Below are 19,882 nucleotides of genomic sequence, written 5' to 3'. Positions count from 1 at the left end.
GCAGCTCCCATGAGGTGACCCCCTGGAGCAGATCCTCCGCTCATGTGGACCCCGAGGGACCATGGACAGTTTGACGCTACCCTCGGCATCTCCCGGTGCCCAGCATCACGCTGTCGAAGTACCAGATTGCACAAAAATGACAGAAAATCATCTGCAGGATCTCAGTGCCACAAAGTGCCCAAGAGCCAGCCTTAATTTATATATTTTGATATCATGGTAGAGATCAAACTAAATATAGGCAAGGAAAAATATATCCCCAGTGCGAGCTTTGTACAATACAAATGGAGACAATTAAGTCACAGCAAGGAAAGAAATTAATCTAATGATCTTTATGGGCTCACCATCTAGGAGCTGATTAGCTATGAAGGGAAAGAATGACGAGAAACTCAGCCGAACATAATTTTTCCACTCTCCTTATGGCCATTTCTAGTGTATCCCTTTCTTTTGCTGCAAGGAGGGGAGCAGGGACTCTGACAGTCTCATCCGAAGCACCTCCATGGTCATGGAGAACCACGTCACTCTGCATAGCCCTCAGCATCCGTACTGGGACTGAAAATGGGATGACTCCCAGTGATTCTGTGTTTTTTTCCCTCTAATTTACTGATAACCTTCAGAGAAAGCCCTCCGCCACCCGGACGTTTTCCCCTGACCCACATGCACGTGAGCCCGTCGGGTGTCCCCGGGGATGCCTGGATTGCCTGAGCGCAATGCTGGACGACACCGAGTGCTTTGGTGGCAGAACAGGGATGGGAGGGGGGGATGGCGGTGCCAAAGGGGAGATGCCAGAGGAACAACAGCCAGCTCCACCCAAGGTCCATCCTGGGGAGAAGGGGACCCTGGATGCCTGGAAACATTCAAGGTCAGGTTGGACAGGGCTCTGAGCAACCTGATCTAGTTGAAGATGTCCCTGCTCATTGCAGGTTGGACTAGATGGCCTTTAAAGGTCCCTTCCAACCCAAACCATTCCATGATTCTCTGCCCCATGCCTGGAGACCTCATCCACGGCCGGCAGGCTCCAGCTCCATGGCAAACACAGGTTTTGAAGCAAACGTACAACCACGTGGCGTGTGACCGCGCAGGGGCTGCGCGGGGGCACGGACCCCGGGGGAGCGGAGCCCCCAGCCCCCCTGGAGCTGCCACCTCCACTGCTTTGCCCCCAGCTTTCCTCTGTGCCCTGGCCGACCTCGCTGGCGCTGGACCCAGGCAGAGCCACGTGAGACCCTCTCACCCCAGCCAGCTGCCTTCTGCGCGTGGTTTGGTGTCAATACCCACGCCAGATACAACACACAAAACAAACAGCCAGCGGCTTTCCCCCCCCTCCTTGCCAAAAACCAGACGATCCCAAATTGTTCCTCCCACCGCTTGCGAGCTGCCAAGGCTGGGGAGCGATGCCTCCCTGGGGGCACCAGGGTTGGAAGGCAATATCCAGAAATTTGGGGAGGGGAACACGTGGAGATGCGGCCATGCTGTGCCCGCCCCCCCCCCCGCCCGGAGCAGGACAGCTCCTGCAGCCGCCCCCACACCATCCTGACATCAGCTGCAAGATATGCGAGGAATGAAAACGCCCGGTCCGTGGCTAAATGTGTGGTCCCTGTGAGCCGGCAGGCCCGGACAAAAGGCTGCCTTGTGCTCAGCGCCCGCGTCTATGGGGTGGTAAAAACATCACGGGTCTCGTGTGAGGGGCGGCGGGCCATATAGCGCAGAAAAAGGGATGAAATAATTGCAGTAATTTGCTAACATCGTCCAGGCTACTTTAAATGTTGCAGTTAGCTTTCGTTAAAGGTTAACTCTTTTCTTGTGCTGTAAATATCAGGTATCCTCAGCCCACGGCGCAGGGGAGGACCCTGTTCCCTTCGGCAGGGCACAAGCAGGGCCAGGAGCGTGGCGGGGACACAGGCATGGGGAGGACAGGGCGAGGAACGGCCATCGGCCTCCAAAGCAGGGCCGTAGCCACGTTCAAAGCGCAAGGAGAGAGCAGACCACCTCTAGCCCTGTGTGCGCACAGAGCCCCATGCAACTGGTGAACACAACCTCCGCGGTTAAGTAAATGTCCCCACACGGTGGGGACATGCCTTGGTTCAGCTCCTTGGACATCTGCAGGCAGCTCCTGCCCGCTGCCTGCCCACGTGGGGTGACGACTGGGTGCTGGGACAAGCCTCTTGAGGCTTAATACTAGGGGAGAGGCAAAACTGATGACCAGCAGCTTTCTCAGGTCTGAGTCCGAAGCACAGGGTACAAAACACAATAAATTCTGCTTTCTCTTTCCTCCCCCAGTCTTGCCCATGCGGGTGGCAGAGAAAATCAGCACCTCTCTGTTTATCACCCAGGAACTGCCCCATCAGCGACTTGGATGGTGTCAGTTCAGTGACGATCAGCAGAATTTAATATTCTTAGAAGAGATGGATGTCTCGGCGGCAAAGGCAGATTTATTTGCTGCAGGGGAATCTCCGCTTTGGGGCCCGTGGGGCCAAGCTGCCCCCCATCCTGTCCCCACGGTTCAGCATGGAGAGGCCACTTGGCCCTGCTTTTGCCAGGGATGGAGGGCAGTTATCAGCAGGGGTGAGACAGGCCGCGATATCGTTTCCTAGAAATCTCTCGTCGTGGTACCCAGGTGTCTCCTGCTTTTCGCAGCACCCACCTATTTGCAGGGGAAAAAGCCAGCTCAGAGGTTTGGGAGTTTGTCTTTCCTGGTCTGGGCTGAGAAGACGGAGCATCCTGGGGGCAGCCCCTCCGGCATGGCCACCAGGCCCGGGCTGAAGGCAACAGAAATACAATATTTCGTCAATTGCTCCATCTAGTGCCATTTCAGCAGAAAAAGCGGTGGGAGCACAACGCCCAGAGCCGGTGCAGACGCTGCGGCTGGGGCCTGCGCAGCTTTCCCTGGCTGCGTCTGTAGCGGTTTGGTGAGGATGCACCCTGGTCCAGCACTGGTGCCATCCCCTGGTCCAGCGCCGGTGCCATCAGCCGATGGCAGCCATGCGCAAGGGGCTCGGGAACGCACTGCCTCCCCCGTACGCTGCTAGGTGGGATGAAAAGAAGGGTAACAAAAGTACTAAGTGATTTCTTAATAGTTGAAAATGCTCGTGCTTCCATGTAAGGGTTTATAGCCCCATTTTGAGAAAGATGAGAGAAATATGATAAACGAAGCAAAGGCTCTCGGCCCCGGGTCTGCAAGGTAAGAGTAGATTTCAAAACTCTGGCAGGGTGGGCTCGGGCCATGGAGGAGATGAGGACCCGCTGGCGACACACCACCGAAACCCAGGTGTCACCCAAAGACCAGGGACCACGTACCCCCAGCACATGCGATCTCTTAGGGGGACGTGTGGCGCGGAGGGGGTTAAACAACACGTGGCCAACAACAGCTCACACTTTACCCTGCAGAGGGTAACACCAACATAGACAGCAACTACCCCACTCCTCGATTTAAAAACCAGCAATATTATAAAATGTTTGCCCACATAATGATAATTTGCCCAGTTTTATCTGCTCCCCACCCCGTGCAGCAAGTTAACAGGTTTTTGTGAGCATCAGGAGTTGCACACTGATTCCTGCTTCTCTGGCAGGAGCAGTAAAGCACCCAACTGAGAAATAAATCTGTCTCTGATGGGCATGATCCCACATGCACTTCTCACTGGCTAAAGTTGCTTTCCAGCGAGCAGCAGCAGACACCAGGCCAGTATATCCTCAAGAAGAAATCCTGCAGAGAAACCAGGGCAGGGACGGCTGGCAATGCCAGCAAGGGGGTCACCTGTAACGGGGCTTCTTCAAGCCCAAACGCAGCTTGGAACAAACAATGTCCCTGTTGAGAAGTGATTTTTGGCATGGCCGTGCTGCAAAACACCATCTCCAGCGCACAAATCCACCCTGTCTCATAAGGTGAGCACTAACGAAGGCTCTCCCCGTCTCCCATCTGCAGGGAGATTTGTGCTGAGTTTGCATTTTAGGAGCACTGTTGCACACAAGCATCCAGAGTGTCCTTTTTCCTTGAGTGGAAATAAGTCTGTAAAAAAGCCCACCTGGCAGAGAGGGGAAAGGAGGGAAGGATAGCGTATTGCTATTTAGGGGAATTTATTTGCAGCTCCTTTTCTGCTGCATACAAATAAACCAGAACCTGCAGCAAACGAGCTCCCAGGGTGCCAGGAGAAACCCATCTTCTACACTTATGTTTATTTTCAACAGATGGCCCGTCATACCTGCACATCAAAGTGTTAAAAAAGAAGAAAAGAAAAAAAAAAAAGCCAACAAAGGGCTTTATGAGATGGAAGAGACCATTCCCGTTCAAACTGCAAACAAGTAACCCTCCCAAAAAGTACATTTTCTTCAGGAAAAAGGAGACCTTCGAGGAATACTTCTTTTTTGGTTTACCTCCTCCTTGTGGCAGCTCGCTGATGAGTTTTTAAAAGCAACTGCAGCATCGTGTCATTTCTGGAGAGAAAACCTGTTTCCTAGGATGTGATGGAAAGGAAAAGCCGAGCTCAGCAGCTCTACATACTGCCCAGGGCATCCTGGATGGGAAGCACAGCAGAATAACTCCGTGTCAATGCGGTTTTAATTGGTACAGTTACTTTGATTAGGATGTGATTTTTAATGTTAACCGAGCAGTTCCAGAGGCACAGCACCTGCAGCAGGGGCTGCGCTAGCAGGAATAAAGAGGTTTTTATGCTGCCACTGCACATTTTCCTTTTTGTGCGGGAATCAGGAATAAACTCTGCTTCAACCCCACCAGACTCGCGAAAGCAGCAGAGACCTCGGAGCCCGCTTGGACAAGGCTGAAGGCAAAGTCAAGGTGATCCTTGCTCCTTTTCCGTTTAGGATGCTGCAGAACGTGGATCTCTCTGATTTGTTGCCATCGTAAAAGGTCCAGCTATCACAGGATTGTGCGTGTTAGAGAACAAAATGTCCATTGCTGCTAAGAGGAAAAACAATGACCGTGACAGTGTCTAACCAGAATGTAAATACAGCTAAATTATGGACGTAGAAGTGTGAAACCGTGGAGAAAGATGATAATGGAATTATATATCAATGCTCAGCACAACTGTAAAAACTAATGTTTTATACATGTGTAACGTTAAATTAATTCATTCCAGTCCTTTCAGGCAAAGGTACATTAACTGCTCCATCTTGGCATAATCATATTACCTCAGACAGGCTCTCTATATGTCATACTTCCAGGGTGGTAATCGCCATTTGATTAATTACAGGGAATTTAGAGGCATTATAGTGATTCCTTATGCAGCAGTATAACGTGACAGAGTCCCCTCATCCCTCCAGGCTGACCTGCTGTCCGCACCAGCCCACCTTCCACCACCACAGTTCACGTCGCTGCCCGAGCACCGTCTCAGTCTGCACCCACCGGGCGCGTCTGAAGCTCAGTGCTTGGCAGCGGGGATCACGCCTGGACAGCCTTTGTTCCCTGGCAAGCTCACGTGGATGGGGAGGACACAAAAACTTACAGCATCTCAATCCCAGCCTTTGGAAGAAGTTTAAACATAGGTGTAACTTGCCCTTTTCTTTGCAGAGTTAGCCAAGAAATGCAAACAGCCCTAAGATGGCTCCTGGTGATGTCAAGGATGTCCTTGATGGTGTCACTGCAAAATGCAGGTTATTCCCTGTCTCTCCAGGTGAGGAAGCTGATGGAGGGACTGTGAACAGCACACGGCCCTTCTAAAAGAAAAGGCTCTGATAGCTGAGTCCTCAAACCCAGGCAGGAGAACCCTTCCCACCAGTACCTATGAGTTGAAATGGTGGTGAGTGGCACCTCTGAACGGTTGCAGGGTACCTATGGTATAGCTGCTCCTCCTGCAAGCATCCTTCGTGTTGATTTTGATTCCTCCTGGCACAATAATGATCACTCGGCACCTTCGTCTTCAGGCCCTGGTTTTGCTGCCTGTGCACCAGATCCTTGGTCTCTCAACCGAGCCGTTTTTGTTGGCGTTCTCCTGATTCAAAACTACTTACCAGGCTAGAGCCACCTAGATGGGTGGCTGTAGCTTTCTGATGGAGGGCAGACGTGCAGGGGATGGCTCCCTGTGACCGTCTCAGGCGGGAGCGATCCTGCTACCTGGACGCAGAGCCTCGGCTGGCTGTCACCACAGCCTTCCATCACTCCTACAGCGACCACGGCTCCTGCTCCCCGAGAAGGGCAATCACGAGCCCTACTTGGAATAGCAAACAAAGACATCTCATGCAATAGATTTTTAACAGTGACTTAAATTAAAAAAAAAAAAAAAAAAAAAAAAAGGCACAACTACTTATGTAACCGAGCTTTATTTAGAATCTTTGAAGTCATAAAATGTCTCATTTTACTGATCTACGTAAACATACAATCAGGAGGTTTAATTGCTTTTTCCCTTGCACAGAACTAAAGTTTTAAACAAACCAGAACACCTCAACCCAGACAAGCGTAATGCAAATTTAATTATCTAACTTGGTCCTGTACATACAGCACACGCTTCTCTGCATGGTCACTGGTTTATCAATTAGTTGCAATATAATTTTTGGCAGTAATATATTCAACACACAAAGTGCAAATTACAAGAAGCAGAAAATGTTCTCTCTCATTCTGAGCAATGAGAAGTGCAAAATATCTCAGCCCATAAATTCTATTCTTTATGTACATGAACAGTATGTGCATAATAGGCTAATAAATAGCCATGTAAAACTTCATAGATTAAATGTGGCAACATCTTAAAGTAGGAATGCAACGGCTATAAAACCATAATCAGAGGAATCATTACATTTTGTTCATAAATTCCATACACTATTTCTGAGGCTACCTCTTCACATTTCACCCACCCGCCTTTAACTTCTGCATACCTTGGATACTTTTGCAACCAAAGGCAGTTTGTTAAAAACTCTCCAATTCGCTACATCTGGACATATTTCTGTGCGTCTACAACCAAGGTTCCACTAACACTTCACTTGGCAAATCAAACAGTACAGTGGGAATCCATCGAAAACGTGAAGTCTCTTCCAGGCACTATGAACGGAATACCCACGAATTGTTCCGGCAGGCTAAATGCACTTTGTGATCACCTAAAGAAAACTTTTCAATGAAATAAGGAAAACTGTTGCAATGAGAGCTAATCACAGCTTGCTTGTTTCGGTGTAGTTCATCTCGCTTCAGTACCTGTTCTTTTACGTAAAATGGGGAAATACCCCCTCTAGCTAAAACACACTGAACAACAGTACCTTTAACACAAACCCTGCACTACTCAGTTATTATACTGCAGATTTTGAATCTTCTCTCCGTTTAATTCCAGGGATTTTTCACATAAAATGAGCAGCCAATTTTGACACCCCCCCCTTTCATTTCTCCCAGCTACATCATCATTATAAATTATACCAAATAGTCCAAATCAGACTGGGCTGCTTCCTCTAAAACCCTACTGTTCCTCTGGGTAGGAAGATTAAACCACAATGACTTGCATTGCCATTAATCTGCCTACCAAATTCATTTGCTAAATCACTAAGGCCACGGTCATATAATCACTGCAGGAACGGCTGCGACACGTAACGAAGTTGCTAACTTTTGGCTGAACGTTCCTGCATCCCACCGCCACCGCGCAGAGCGGGACAGGCCTTGGGAAGGCTCCTCGTGGGTTTCATTCAGCACACTCTCGCCTGGCTTAGCTTAAACCAAAAAAAAAATAGTCGGGGGCTTCGACTGAGCTGTCTGAGTTGCCGGAGGGGGCTGAGGAACCCCCTTCTGCATGCTCTGCCCTGGGGAGGAGGGGCACGGCAGCCCGCCCCGGCAGGACATCATCTTAAACTGCCGCAGAAGTCTTCCGCGGCGATCATCTCACCGCCGCCTCGTATTATTTGGTATTATCCAAAATTGAACTCCAGCAGCCCCCAGAGAAAAGCATCCTCTGTGATCCGTGAAAGCCTCTTCCTGCACTATCTGATCCTGGGAAGACTCTTGGAAATGTAAAACGGTTTGCTGGTTTGGATTAACTTCATCTAGCCTTAAAGACAACGTGCAGAGGGACTGCTCACCATCATTACTAGAATTACAAGATCACATTGCCGAAGCAAACTTTTGTCTTCATTAAAGTTTCAGGATGAACAATTATGCTGCAACTTGGCACAACAACAACTGCCTTTGTATGCAACATGCCTGGCATATATCAGCACATTTCTTCTTCTTTAAAAATATAATTAGAAGAGAACGAGATACGCTGCTGTTGTTCATGCTGCCTAAATATCTGAAAAGGCTCAAACATTTTAAAAGCCTAAAAAAATAAATTTCCCTCTCCCCTAGTTTATTTTTCATGCTAAAGGCTGCAAATTGACACATCACAGTAATTACCTCTGACTAACTTCCATAGACCTACCCAAAAAGATAAACATGAGAAGTTCACATTTGACTATCAGACTTACTGTGCTGAGCACAAATAATTTCCCAGAGGAGAATTTGATATTTCATCATTTGGAACAGTGGTAATTTAATTACATTGCTAATGTTTTCTGGCATACTTGAAAGGACAATTAGCATAAGTAAATCATGAGTGAGATGACAAGTCACTCGGCATTTATTTCTGCTCATCAGATGAGATCAGTTGATGATCTAAATTCTCTTTTGTGTGCGAATTGATTCCAGGTTCAGCAGTTGCAACTGGGGTTCAGGCTAGTGGGCATAAACCGATGTATAAATAAAGTAAAATGGATATTGTTCTTTGAAGTTTCTTAATTAAGCTTGTCCAGAGAAACCTCAAAAGCCACCAGAAGTAGGGGAGGGCGGGGAGAAAGGCTGATAAATGTGGAAGGCTAAATGAAGCTCGAGATGCATACTACCCTTTCTGGCAACGGCGTGAATACTGATTCATTTTTGCCAGGGTTTGCTCTACATTCTGCTCAGGGCTGAACAGTATTATTATAGCTCTACTGATGTTCTAAAATAATTGTATTTATCTCCGCAAGCGCAATGACATTCATGATAACACCGTTAATGTTACAGTTCCTTTCTGGCGCTTCAGAATAGCTACAGCTTGCTCATGAGTAACACCTTCCAAAGCTTCCCCATTAACTGCTAAAATCTGATCGCCACGCTTCAGTCTGCCATCGTCCGCAGCTGCTCCCTGCAAACGGCAAAGCGATTCGTTAGTGGCTGGTAGCATGGAGCCCTCCCGCCTCTCGTAATGCTGATGGATGAAATGAGGAGGGATGCAGCACTGGAAATCCCACCGTAACTGGGTGGGGAACATGGGAAATGACAGTGCTGAAGTCTCCCTGAGTGCTTCAACCATTGCCCATTGCTCAGCCCGCTTACCCAACCCTGTAAGGTCTGGGGCAGCGCGGGCGGGTGATATACCCCCCGGGAAGAAGAGAGTCGGCTCATCCCTGAAAAAACTGCAGTGTAAAGACCGGTTCTGGCTTTTATGATTATGGAGAGGCTTGTTAAAGCAGCATTTAAATGCACTCTGCACCCAGTGCTGAGAAACAGGTTAAAATGTGGGGAGGGAGAGGGACGCAGAGCTCATGCAGCAGAACAGCCTGGGCACTGCCCCAAGGCTCGGACGGAGCTGGGCTCCATTGAAGGTCCTGAGAAGCTCCCACAGAGCTTTAGAAATGGCCTCAGTGCAGCTCTTTTACCTAAATCCTGAGCCCTGCCCTGCCCAGAGGTCGGCTCATGGTGTCCGTTTCCGCTCCATGGCCCCACCAGTGACTGCAGTGCATTCTAGCTTCGATTTAGGGTTTCTCAGCTGTGCTCACCATCTAGAAACTTGTAAATCTAAGCATCAGTTTGAAGACACGCTATCTTCCCATGTTAATAACTGACAATTGTAAAAAGACCAGATATTTGTGGTTTGAGCCCCAGAATCGCAGAAGCAGAAGAGACATGACTTCTACTCGACCTTCAGACGAAGTTTTCTTAATTATGCCATCTACCCTGCCAGAAGTGCCGACACAAGTGACAGCAAGTAGGCACAGGACAAGCAACTGTGTGTGACTGACTTGGAAGTTACTTTATGGAAAGTATCCCTAATTCCCACTGTTTTCCTCTCCTCCCCCCCATTTCCAGAACTCCCTTCACGTGGCCATGCCTGACGTATCTTGCTGGCCCACGCTGAGCACATTTCTAGCAAGGGGATGGGTGGGAAAAGGGGCACTTCTCCCTCCACACCAGTGGCCATTCTGGGGCTGTCTGCCTCGAGGCTGGGCTGGGCTGTACTATGTTTCTTCCTCAGCCTCGGTGGCCAGAGCCACTGCTGGACCTGGCTGGGACCCCCGAGTCCTCCCCTGACGCCCAGGGTTGGGGTCAGAGATGGACTGAGACAGTCGCGTTGCGAGTGGCTCCAGCACACGGGAGTGGAGTACTCACGGAGAGGCATGAGAGAGAAGCTGGAAGCAAGGGAGAGTAACGAAAGCCAGGACCGATGTGTAAGCCAATTCATTATCAAGCCACAAGGTATGGCGTTTTCGTCTTTCGGTGTTTTTTCTCATCGAGGTGACTATCTGAGCACAGGAGCTTATTGCTGGTTTTCCAGCTGAAGCTCAGCCACAAAGATACAGCATCTCTGCACCTGCCTCCTCTCCTGTACAGTGGGAAAAGCGATGCCTCCATGCCTCTTGGAAGGCTCTTTGAGATTTACCAATATAAAATTGCCTCATAAATATTTTAATGTATAAAAACAAGTTTCCCAAGTACACAGAGCACTTTTGCTGAGATAAAGTATCTTGTTTCAGCCATCAGTAATATGAAATACAAACTGAGAAGCCAGCTGTGAGTTCTGGGTCCACTTACATCAACGTACTTAGGCAGTACGTTTTGCTTTCTACTACATAATATATTATCCAAGCCAAATCTTAGGTTTATTTTTAAAGATAATAGAGAAAAAGGGAGAAAACAAACAAACAAAAAAGATACCTTGGCAAATATAGTCTTGACATAAATGGGCAGGTCTCCATGGGGACTTCCATACCCCCCTACAATACTAAATCCCAGTCCATCAGAGCCTTTCTCCAAAGTAATAATCTTAGGCTGAGGTGCTCTGAAAACACAATAAATATCACTTAGAATAGCAATGTCTGTTGCTGGGGACTTTATGCAGAAGGAACACTTACAGAGATATTCATCTATCGAGAGGTTTTTCATACAGTCACAAACCATGACTCTTGCCCTTGCCCTGAAACGCACTCCTGCACAGCCCAGAGTTCAAACGCTGTTCCGTGTACTTCAGCTCCTCGCTTTGAAAATACTCATTTTTAATAAGAGCTCAAGAGCACTTATCTCTGATGCAGAAGTGAAGACTCCCCTGATCTGCAGTCGCTGCACATATGTAAAGGAGACTTTGCTTTCTTACCGGCCAAGCTGTCATCTTTACTCTGCGTAAGTGGCAACTGCAACAATTTCCTTACAGCATAATTTTATTTTATGACTTCAGAGGAATGGCAGGGTGCAGCCAGGAACACTTGTGTTTATAGTCTCAGCTCTACTGCAGGCTCTTTGGGCTGTTTTCTAACAACCTATATTTGACCTACATCCCTGTGCCTTGTAACCCCAGAGGCTGACTCCAGAGAGCCCCTCACTCAGTGCATCGCTTAGAGCCTGAACTCTCTTCAGGGGCTTTTACTGTCTACATCGAGCAAAGGAAGATTTTTGGTGGAATTTAGACCACTCACATGTATATATCCACCTCAAATTTGAAAAAGTAATTTCTACATATTTAGAAAGAATTATTGTGGACAAAAACTGTTGGGCATCTTCCACCTATATAAAGGTGTAGCCTATGATGACTAATATCTAGCCATTTCTTTAGGACAGAACGAATGCATATGCCTACTTTCATATTTTCACATTCAAATTTCCTTACTATTTTGATATGAAAAGAGAATACAAATCCTTTTGTGAAGTAAGCAATTCTCCTTTGAGAGCAGCAATAAAAACAGTATCTCACATTGTAAGACTAGAGAATGCAGCATAAATAGCTTAACTTTTATAGTCAAAAATCCCTGAGCTAGGGCAGCAACTTGCATCTCAGCTTCTTAAAATAAATATAATGAATCAAAGAACGAAAATGAAGAACATAATGAAGCTAATGAACCAAAATGAAGATCAAATTAATTTCAAAATGATAACTGGAATGCTATAAGCTACCCTAAAAAGCACACAATGGAGAATGATGCATGGCCATGGGAGGGCTAGATCTCTAACTTCCATCACCATACAGAAGTGCTGTAAGTAGAAAATTTTTTAATCAGACTTTTTCGAATTGTAAAGCTAAAAAGATTCAAAAGACAAAGTTCTGGGACATGTTTTGAAACATTTGTCTCTGATACCAGGCTTTTTAACACCTCTTGCCTTAGTCTGCCAATGACAAATTATTTCAAATTGCTACAATCATAATTCCTTTCAGGCAAGGAAGCCAACAGACAAGGGCAGAACTATCATGTCAGCATAACACATTAGAAGAGAAAGGAGGTAAATTTTTTTGAAAATGTCCAGAACTAGTGCCTGGAAACACATTTCGTGCTTATTTACTCAAGCAATTTCTGCCACCGGGTGAAGATGGACACAAGTCCATAATCAGCTTGGAGAAGGTCACAGTTTTCCTTTTAAAGGTGATGGAAAATTAGAGAGAAAAGCAATGGGAGAGACCTCCTTCACCACCCTAGGCCTTTCCCTTGCATGGCGCATAGAAATCCACCTCAGTTATGCAGACTAAGTACAAACTTACTCGGGATCATCAGAAGGATGCTCAGAAGAAGAGTTAAGGTTGCATCCTGCAGACATGCTCTCCAGCTGGGTAGCAATGGCACCGATGTTGGTATCAGCCACAACCTAAACAGAAGGATGCAATGAAATACTGTGTGTGTTCACTTAATACCAAAGACATCTTGGCTAATTATGTAGAAAATAGCTGATAGCTTAGGCAAATCAATTGTTGATGTTTTTTTCCAAGCAAATTTCAAATACAAGTCCTATTCTCTTAAATGTCCTACTAATTCAATACTTTCAAATAATAAGAGTTAATAGTAGCCACCTTTCTGGAAGTTAAATGCACACTTTGCTCTGAAGCTTTCTCTTGCCTTTACATGGCTACCACTGAGGTGCTGAGCAGAGGGGGACAGTCTTTCTGGATAATCCAGAGAAAGAGGTTACTTTGTCAAGGAAATAGGTACATCTCAGAGTCAACACGACGTGTCCAGGATTGGGCTTGAAAGGAAAGGTCTCCCACAGAGAGCACCTTAGCCTTTAACAAAATAGAGATCCAAGGGATCTCTTGGGCAAAGGCCCTGAAATACCTCAGATTGGTTTGTTTGCTGAGCAGGGAAGGAATTAATCCTTGGTTTCAATTTTTCTGCAATTTCCAGCATGAATCCAACAAACTGGATTCTTAAACTCCCCAATTCTGGCTCCTGTATTATTCTGAAACCATCATGAATTACCACCACACAATATTTAATAGAGTTAACGACATTTTGACAGGTGGTGGGGCAGGAAACTTGCTCAGGCTTTTTAAAGCAACCATATCAATGTTGTATAGGTTAGTTATAAACACGACTGTAGCCGTATTGAGAAAACAGTTACTTGCACGCTGAGGTCTGGGGTTTGCCATTCACAGGGGTTTAGCCTCATAAGGATAAAAGCTTGTAGCTTGCAGGCCCAGTGGGATTTATTAAACACAAAGTGTCAATGCCCACTCTAGCTTTTTTTTTTTAACCTTTCATTGCATGCTAATTTTCTATTCTTTGCTTTTTCTGGAAAAAATTTGAGGAAACCACTATGAAGTGTTTTGGATTTTAAGTATTTATAGCTGAAAGGACATCAATTTCCTAACAACTACATGCCGTGGTTATCCCCTCACTCCATCTCCTTGTGAGGAGATATTCTTCTCTGCTTGACGTTTACTGTACAGCGCAGGAGTTCGGCTCAGAGACAGTGAGAAATACCCAGTAAGTATATTTTCACTATTTCCTCTAGCTGTCTATGGCCTTATTTTATCAAAATTAACAGGTACTTTTTCCACTCCTTGCTATGAACATGGCTTAAGGGAAACGTACCTTTTTGAAATAAAAAAATCCATTACACAAATCCCCTGTTTTAAATGAATGCTCACAATTCTTCCACAACAATATTTCCCTCTTTCTAATCACTCGGAGCCAAGAGGGTGGTAGCATTTTCTAGGAAGGAAGATTAGTTGTCATGCAAATTTTGCATCCCAGGACTCAGGTTCTTGGATGCCCTAAACGAAGGGGTCCGGCAGACAAGATAGATGCATCTGGCTCAGCCAGCAAAGACACCGTTAAGTTTTCCTTCCCGTTGCAGTAGGGGAAAGAGTGCCAGCCAGTATTTGTCATATTTTGTTGTTAAATAAAACGAGGGCAAAATAAATCTATATTCAAAAATCTTCAGTTGGCAGTAAGAACGTATCAGAGTTCAACAACCTTGTAAAAAAGCTTCCCCTTATCTCATTACTACACCTGCAGAAAAGAAATTAAATTAAACCAAAGCATCAAAACAGCCGAAAGGGATGATTGTTCCCCTGAGACCCTAATCTCCCATTTGCAAACGGCATTTGCAAACTCCTTTACCATCCTTCCCAGGACGTACTGATAATAAGCCTTTCCACACCACTGAACGCAATTATCTGACCTTTCAAAGCAGTTTGCCATGAAGTGGTCTAACCTGATAATAAATAGAATTACTTAATGACACATCAGTCATGATTATCACAGCGATAGGATTATTCCATTTAGATTGTTTTAATAAAAAAAAAAGCAATCCGGTGATTGAGAAGTACCTGCGGTTAGCATGTAAGGTAACCGTATCACCACGCTTACAGCAAGGCTTCGACACTACTCCCTGCTGGTATTAAAATATAACATCCCACCTTCATGTAACAGACTTTTAATAGAGGAAAATAGACTCTATTCTATCAGAATAAACCTGTATCATCTGTAAAAACTATTAAGCCCATCTTAAGCTGGACAGCAAAAATGTGGAAGAAAAACCATCAACTGACAAATCCAAAGACATTTCTAGAAGAAACTCTTTGTTTATGCGAGCGACCAACCGACAGCATGCTTCATCAGGAATATTTTTAAATACATGATGAGGTGGAATATGCCGTATTACAGCTTTCAAGATTAGCAATTTTGGGTTCTGCAGCAAGCTTTCATTTGCTATTCAGGGAATACTGTTGACATGAAAAGTGAAATTACTCAATGTTAGTAACAATATGATAACTATAATTTAACAGAAAATCCTCAGCTGGTGTATATCTGCGTATTTCCTTTGACTTCAATGGAACTACACAAATACACCATCTGCTCTGGAACTGGCTCATCACTTAACAGGTCAGCAGTTCACGGACAGATAAAACAAAGAATAAGCAAGACTAAAACTAAGTTTATTATAATTTCATTTCTTTTTTTTTCTCCCCCCCCCCCCCCCCATTTTTTATTGTCACATTTGTGTTGTAATGCAAGCAAGAAGCTTGCAAAATCTCTCAAGATGTGTTCCAATCCAATATGCTGTGATAATAAAGAAAATTAGAGTAGGTTTTAGTGGTACGTTTTAAGCTTGTTTTCCAATTGTTACAATAATTCTGCAAATGAGTAATATTTTGAATTCTCTCTGGCAAGTATTTTTCCCATTTCTTTGTGTAAACATAAAAATAAACTAAAGATGAATATACTGGCAAGCAGCAATTAGAACGAAAGTGGCAGAACATGTCTTCCTTTTAGCTAGCATATAAACACGGCAGTGATAACACTGTTTTCTCTCGAGTGTTATTATTCATTACCTGTAAAATAATCAATTCTAGGCAGGACTGTCTTAATGATGATGTTATCATTTTTACCAAATGCTGCTAGCATTTCTTTCTTCTCCCTCTTTCAAGAACAAGGAAATTAACACTGTGGGCAGTCTGGTCACAGTCTAGTTACATCCACGCACACATACACAAACACGTAATTTCTTGTTCCTAGTTAACTTCAAATTAAAAAAAATACTTGGAAGCTTGTTGATTTATCATGTGTAGCAACAAGTTATTTTGTTCTCTTTGTTACGCTTTTATATAATCATGCTCACAGCCTGTATGAATGGCAATAAAGAATTTTTGAATGAAAATTATTTCTTGCTTTCATTCTGTGTAATTCCCATCAGCAAGCACCCTGCAAATCTGTGATGCCTTGTGCCAGTGATGCTTAGGGTTTTTTTTTTCCTGAATGCCATTTATCTACCCTCATGCAGCTGCATGTTCAATTTATCACCATACCTGCAGGATAATGCTCCCATAAGCATTCTTTAGTAGATTAACCGCATCTGCATGAGACAGCCCATCCAAAGGTTGCCCATTAATACTGACAATCCGATCTCCAACCTAAAAGTACAACAGTAATGGAAAATTACTAGCATTAGGGAAAATTAAAATTAAGAATGCTTAAAATTCCTCGTGAACTTGGCACTGCACAGTCATGCTTCTCTTTTGCAGGATACCTTTTGTGAGAATTCTGCATTGCTAGCGATCATTTACCATTCTTCAGAGCAAGTAGAATATGGATTTTTTAAAAATAACAATGTGATCAGAGAAATAAAGATGGGTTGTATCTTACTATTTCCATTTGCAAGCAGAGAGAGCAAGATTTTCACTGCTGTCCTCCCATCCAGAAAGGATTCATTTCTGTCCATGTGCACAGACAAGTTCATATTCTTACAGACTATGTATGCACATGCTGAACACAGCATAGGAACAATGCCATTATTAATGGCAACAATTGCCATTATCCCAAGATGCAATATAATTAAAAAAAGGGAAGAGAAGGGCAGGTTTGGTTTTCTGGGGTTTTTTTTGTTTTGTTTTGTTTTTATATAAAAAGAGGCAGAGTAGTCTATGAGATATTATCAAAGTGACGGCATATACAGAAGTGCTTGAGGCTTCTTCTCTGTGGGACACACGGCAGACGAAACAGGAAATATTGAGAGGACTCCTCTACTCACTCTGAGTCTTTGGGTACGTGCAGCCACACCACTGGCTTGAATCATAGCAATGAAGATGGGAATATCTCCTAATGGACTTCCCTTCCCTCCTGCTATACTGATACCAAGTGCATCATTTGGTCCCTAAAACAAAGCAAAACAAAACAACATTTGCAATTGGAGCAACTTGTAGAGGTCAATGTTCAGGCTATAGCAATAACTGACTCATCTGATTTATGGAGCAGGGAGAAAATAGATAGGTTTGACAGACAAACGCATCCTCACGCATGCAGGTCCCATTACACAGGCATACATCCAACAACCTATTGCAAACATAAATAATGCAATTTTACTTCTCAGAAATGCTACAAAAATTAACAACTTCAGTTAAAGGTGTCAGCTTTTTGAATTGATAGAAAATAACTCACTGACCCTTGTTATCTCCACAGTCCTTGGGCCCATATCTGCTCCTACTAATAAAGAAACAAACAATTAGCTTCTGTAATTAAGAGATAATATAATTAAGAGATAACACTGTCAGGTGACAATGGTCCCTTGCTGCCTAGTCAGAGTTATCACCAAGCAGAAGCGGAGCCTTCCTGTGCCAAACCAGGCAGTACTGCTCACGTGAGGAGGATGGGATTTCTGTTTCACCCAGAGATGAATACGGATGTAATCACTCCGGCTGACGGATGCCACCGTGACGCCCATTGTAGCGCAGCCGCTGCTCACCACAATCTATTGAATAGCAGCACTCTGCCAGCCTGAAGAAAAGCCATACTGTGCATTTCACTCAATTAAAGATTGGCTTATTATTCATAAATCACAGTGTCCCTATCACAAAGGGTAGGGCACACGGCTGGTCTGAGATTGTTGAGGTTCCATTGACGACGACTTCTAATTTGTGCTGTATTAGCAAAAAATAGACAGCCAGGAAGTCTGGCTGGCATATATCTAGCCATAGGACATTAAAAAGTACTCAAAATATTAAAAAAAAAAAAAAAAAAGGGACACTTCAAAGGAATCATTCAAACTGGGACTAAACAGCCTAACAAGCTGATGGTATAGTCAGGTACGGGGCTCTGCTGTACCAATCCCTAATTCTATCAGCTTTAATTAAACTATTTTAAGAACCTTTTAGAAGGCAGGCAGAATTAGTCTCTTTCAGAAGTTAATGATTCTTCATAACACATATCAGTATTTCTCACTGCCACGCACGTGTGCTTGCGCAGATATCTGCTCTGGGTACCCAAGGCAGGATTGCCGAGGTGCCGCAAGGTCTGCGGCAGCGGGAAGGCCAGCCCTAGGGACGCCGAATCAGGGTGTGCAGACATGCACTCTCAGTGCTGCAGGGCCCTTCAAAATGGCACAAGGAAGGCTGCCCAAAAAGCCACACACCTCCTCCAGCGCACGCAAACCGGCAGAAGAAACGTCTTGTACTTCTGCCCACGGTCAGACGCGAGCAAAGGTTACCAACTTCTGACGCAGGTCAGAGCACACAAATGCGCAGGCTCTCCACAGGCTACTGCAGGTTGTAGATTTAGCGCTTGCAAAATCTGCAAACTGCAAACTGGGCATTGTGACTTTCTCATTACAAAACACCCCTTTATACGCTCAAGAGCAACAAAGATATAAATGAAGTGGTGGCAGCTTTATTCCCTGGGAAAACTGTTTCTAATGCGAGAACCTTGCCTGTGCTAAGCCTCTGACAAGGGCATTGGGGAATAGCAGGGCGCAGGAATTCTGCACTTAAAATAGAGGAGCCATTACTCTACTAGCAGACTTAAAAATAATGTCATCTGCTGGAAAGTGTTTGGGTCTTAAAACATCAGTGGTACGTCTTCTGGGAGGCTGAGTAGGAAAACCAGATTCAAGTACTCATTTTTGCTTTTAAACCAGCACAAATATAAAGCAAATAACACACAGCTATTCTGACAGCCGCCTAGATTATACCTGAGTTTCTCCGAGACACATCTGCTGAAGATCTTTTTGTGCTGACAAAATTCTGTAAGGTAGAGAGGACCGGAGCAAGCGCGGGGTGGAAGTGGCTATGGACACTCTGTTGGCTTGCCTGAAGTTCAAAACAAATCAAAACCTGTGAGTCAAACCCAAACATTAACTTTAAATCAGTTCCTGCAACATACAGGCGCAGCTGTGCTCTGTGCCAACCAGACTGGAAATACCACATCGGCCACTCAAGTGCAAACCCCTCCAACTTCATTTCCAAAGGGGGAACCTACCAAAATCTGTCCCCGAGTTGTAGGCACAGCCATAGCGCTGCTTGCAGTACTACGCAACTGTACTTCACTCCCTTATGTGCACACCTAATGTGTACGTTGTTCAGGTCTGCTCTAGAGGGCATAAGGAAGCAGGATTAATCCCCTCCTCTGCTTATTCCCAGTGTGTCTCCGAACCTGAAGAGAAGGGGAGATGATGGTTGCTGCTAAAGCTTGTGGGCATCTTGCCCACGATGCACCCCACAGGCGCCTCACCCTATGATGAGCGTGCATGAGGCACCCAGCAGGACACGTAACAGCTCCTCTCCCACAAGGTGGGGATAACACTTACACCCATCTTGTTACATGGCAGTAATCTACGGGCTTTGTTATTTTAGCTGAATATACCGTCTGATTACAAGGTCCTGTAATTGACCCTGCTCCTTTCATTTGACCAAGAACCTACCCTTATTTCCAGACTAACATGCCAGGTGACAAAAGGGAGAGCCTCCGAAGATAAGCTGCTCGTGCACGTCACCAATTCTTGGCCGTCCATTTCCAGCCCTCCTTTTCCCTATCTCCATATCTGGCTTTATCTTCAGACTCTGCCCCTCGAGGAAACATCATTATCAATTTAGGGAGTGTGTCTGAACAACAGGTTTCACCGAGGGCCAGACCTTTTCAACTAAGCTGCCTTATACAAAACAAAGATCTGGTCTATACTTCTCCATCCGCCGCA

At 45.2% G+C, this 19,882-nt stretch overlaps 1 protein-coding gene across 1 annotated transcript in view; it reads right to left on the bottom strand.

The window, feature by feature from the left end:
* Positions 1-7,304: 7,304 nt before the first annotated feature.
* Positions 7,305-19,882, bottom strand: part of PATJ (PATJ crumbs cell polarity complex component) — a 149,740-nt gene continuing 137,162 nt past the window's right edge. The window contains exons 38-44 of the mRNA XM_050900983.1: positions 18,881-18,998; positions 17,360-17,397; positions 16,949-17,071; positions 16,227-16,331; positions 12,681-12,784; positions 10,871-10,994; positions 7,305-9,080 (exon numbers count right to left, since the gene is read on the bottom strand). Coding sequence (XP_050756940.1) covers positions 8,934-9,080; positions 10,871-10,994; positions 12,681-12,784; positions 16,227-16,331; positions 16,949-17,071; positions 17,360-17,397; positions 18,881-18,998 — 759 coding nt within the window. The 3' untranslated portion in view covers positions 7,305-8,933. The remainder of the gene's footprint in view (positions 9,081-10,870; positions 10,995-12,680; positions 12,785-16,226; positions 16,332-16,948; positions 17,072-17,359; positions 17,398-18,880; positions 18,999-19,882) is intronic.

Source organism: Gymnogyps californianus, chromosome 8 (genome assembly GCF_018139145.2).
Source record: "Gymnogyps californianus isolate 813 chromosome 8, ASM1813914v2, whole genome shotgun sequence".
Lineage (NCBI taxonomy): Eukaryota > Metazoa > Chordata > Aves > Accipitriformes > Cathartidae > Gymnogyps > Gymnogyps californianus.
Note: the sequence above shows the minus strand (reverse complement) of the source record. Positions and strands in the feature narration are given on the sequence as shown.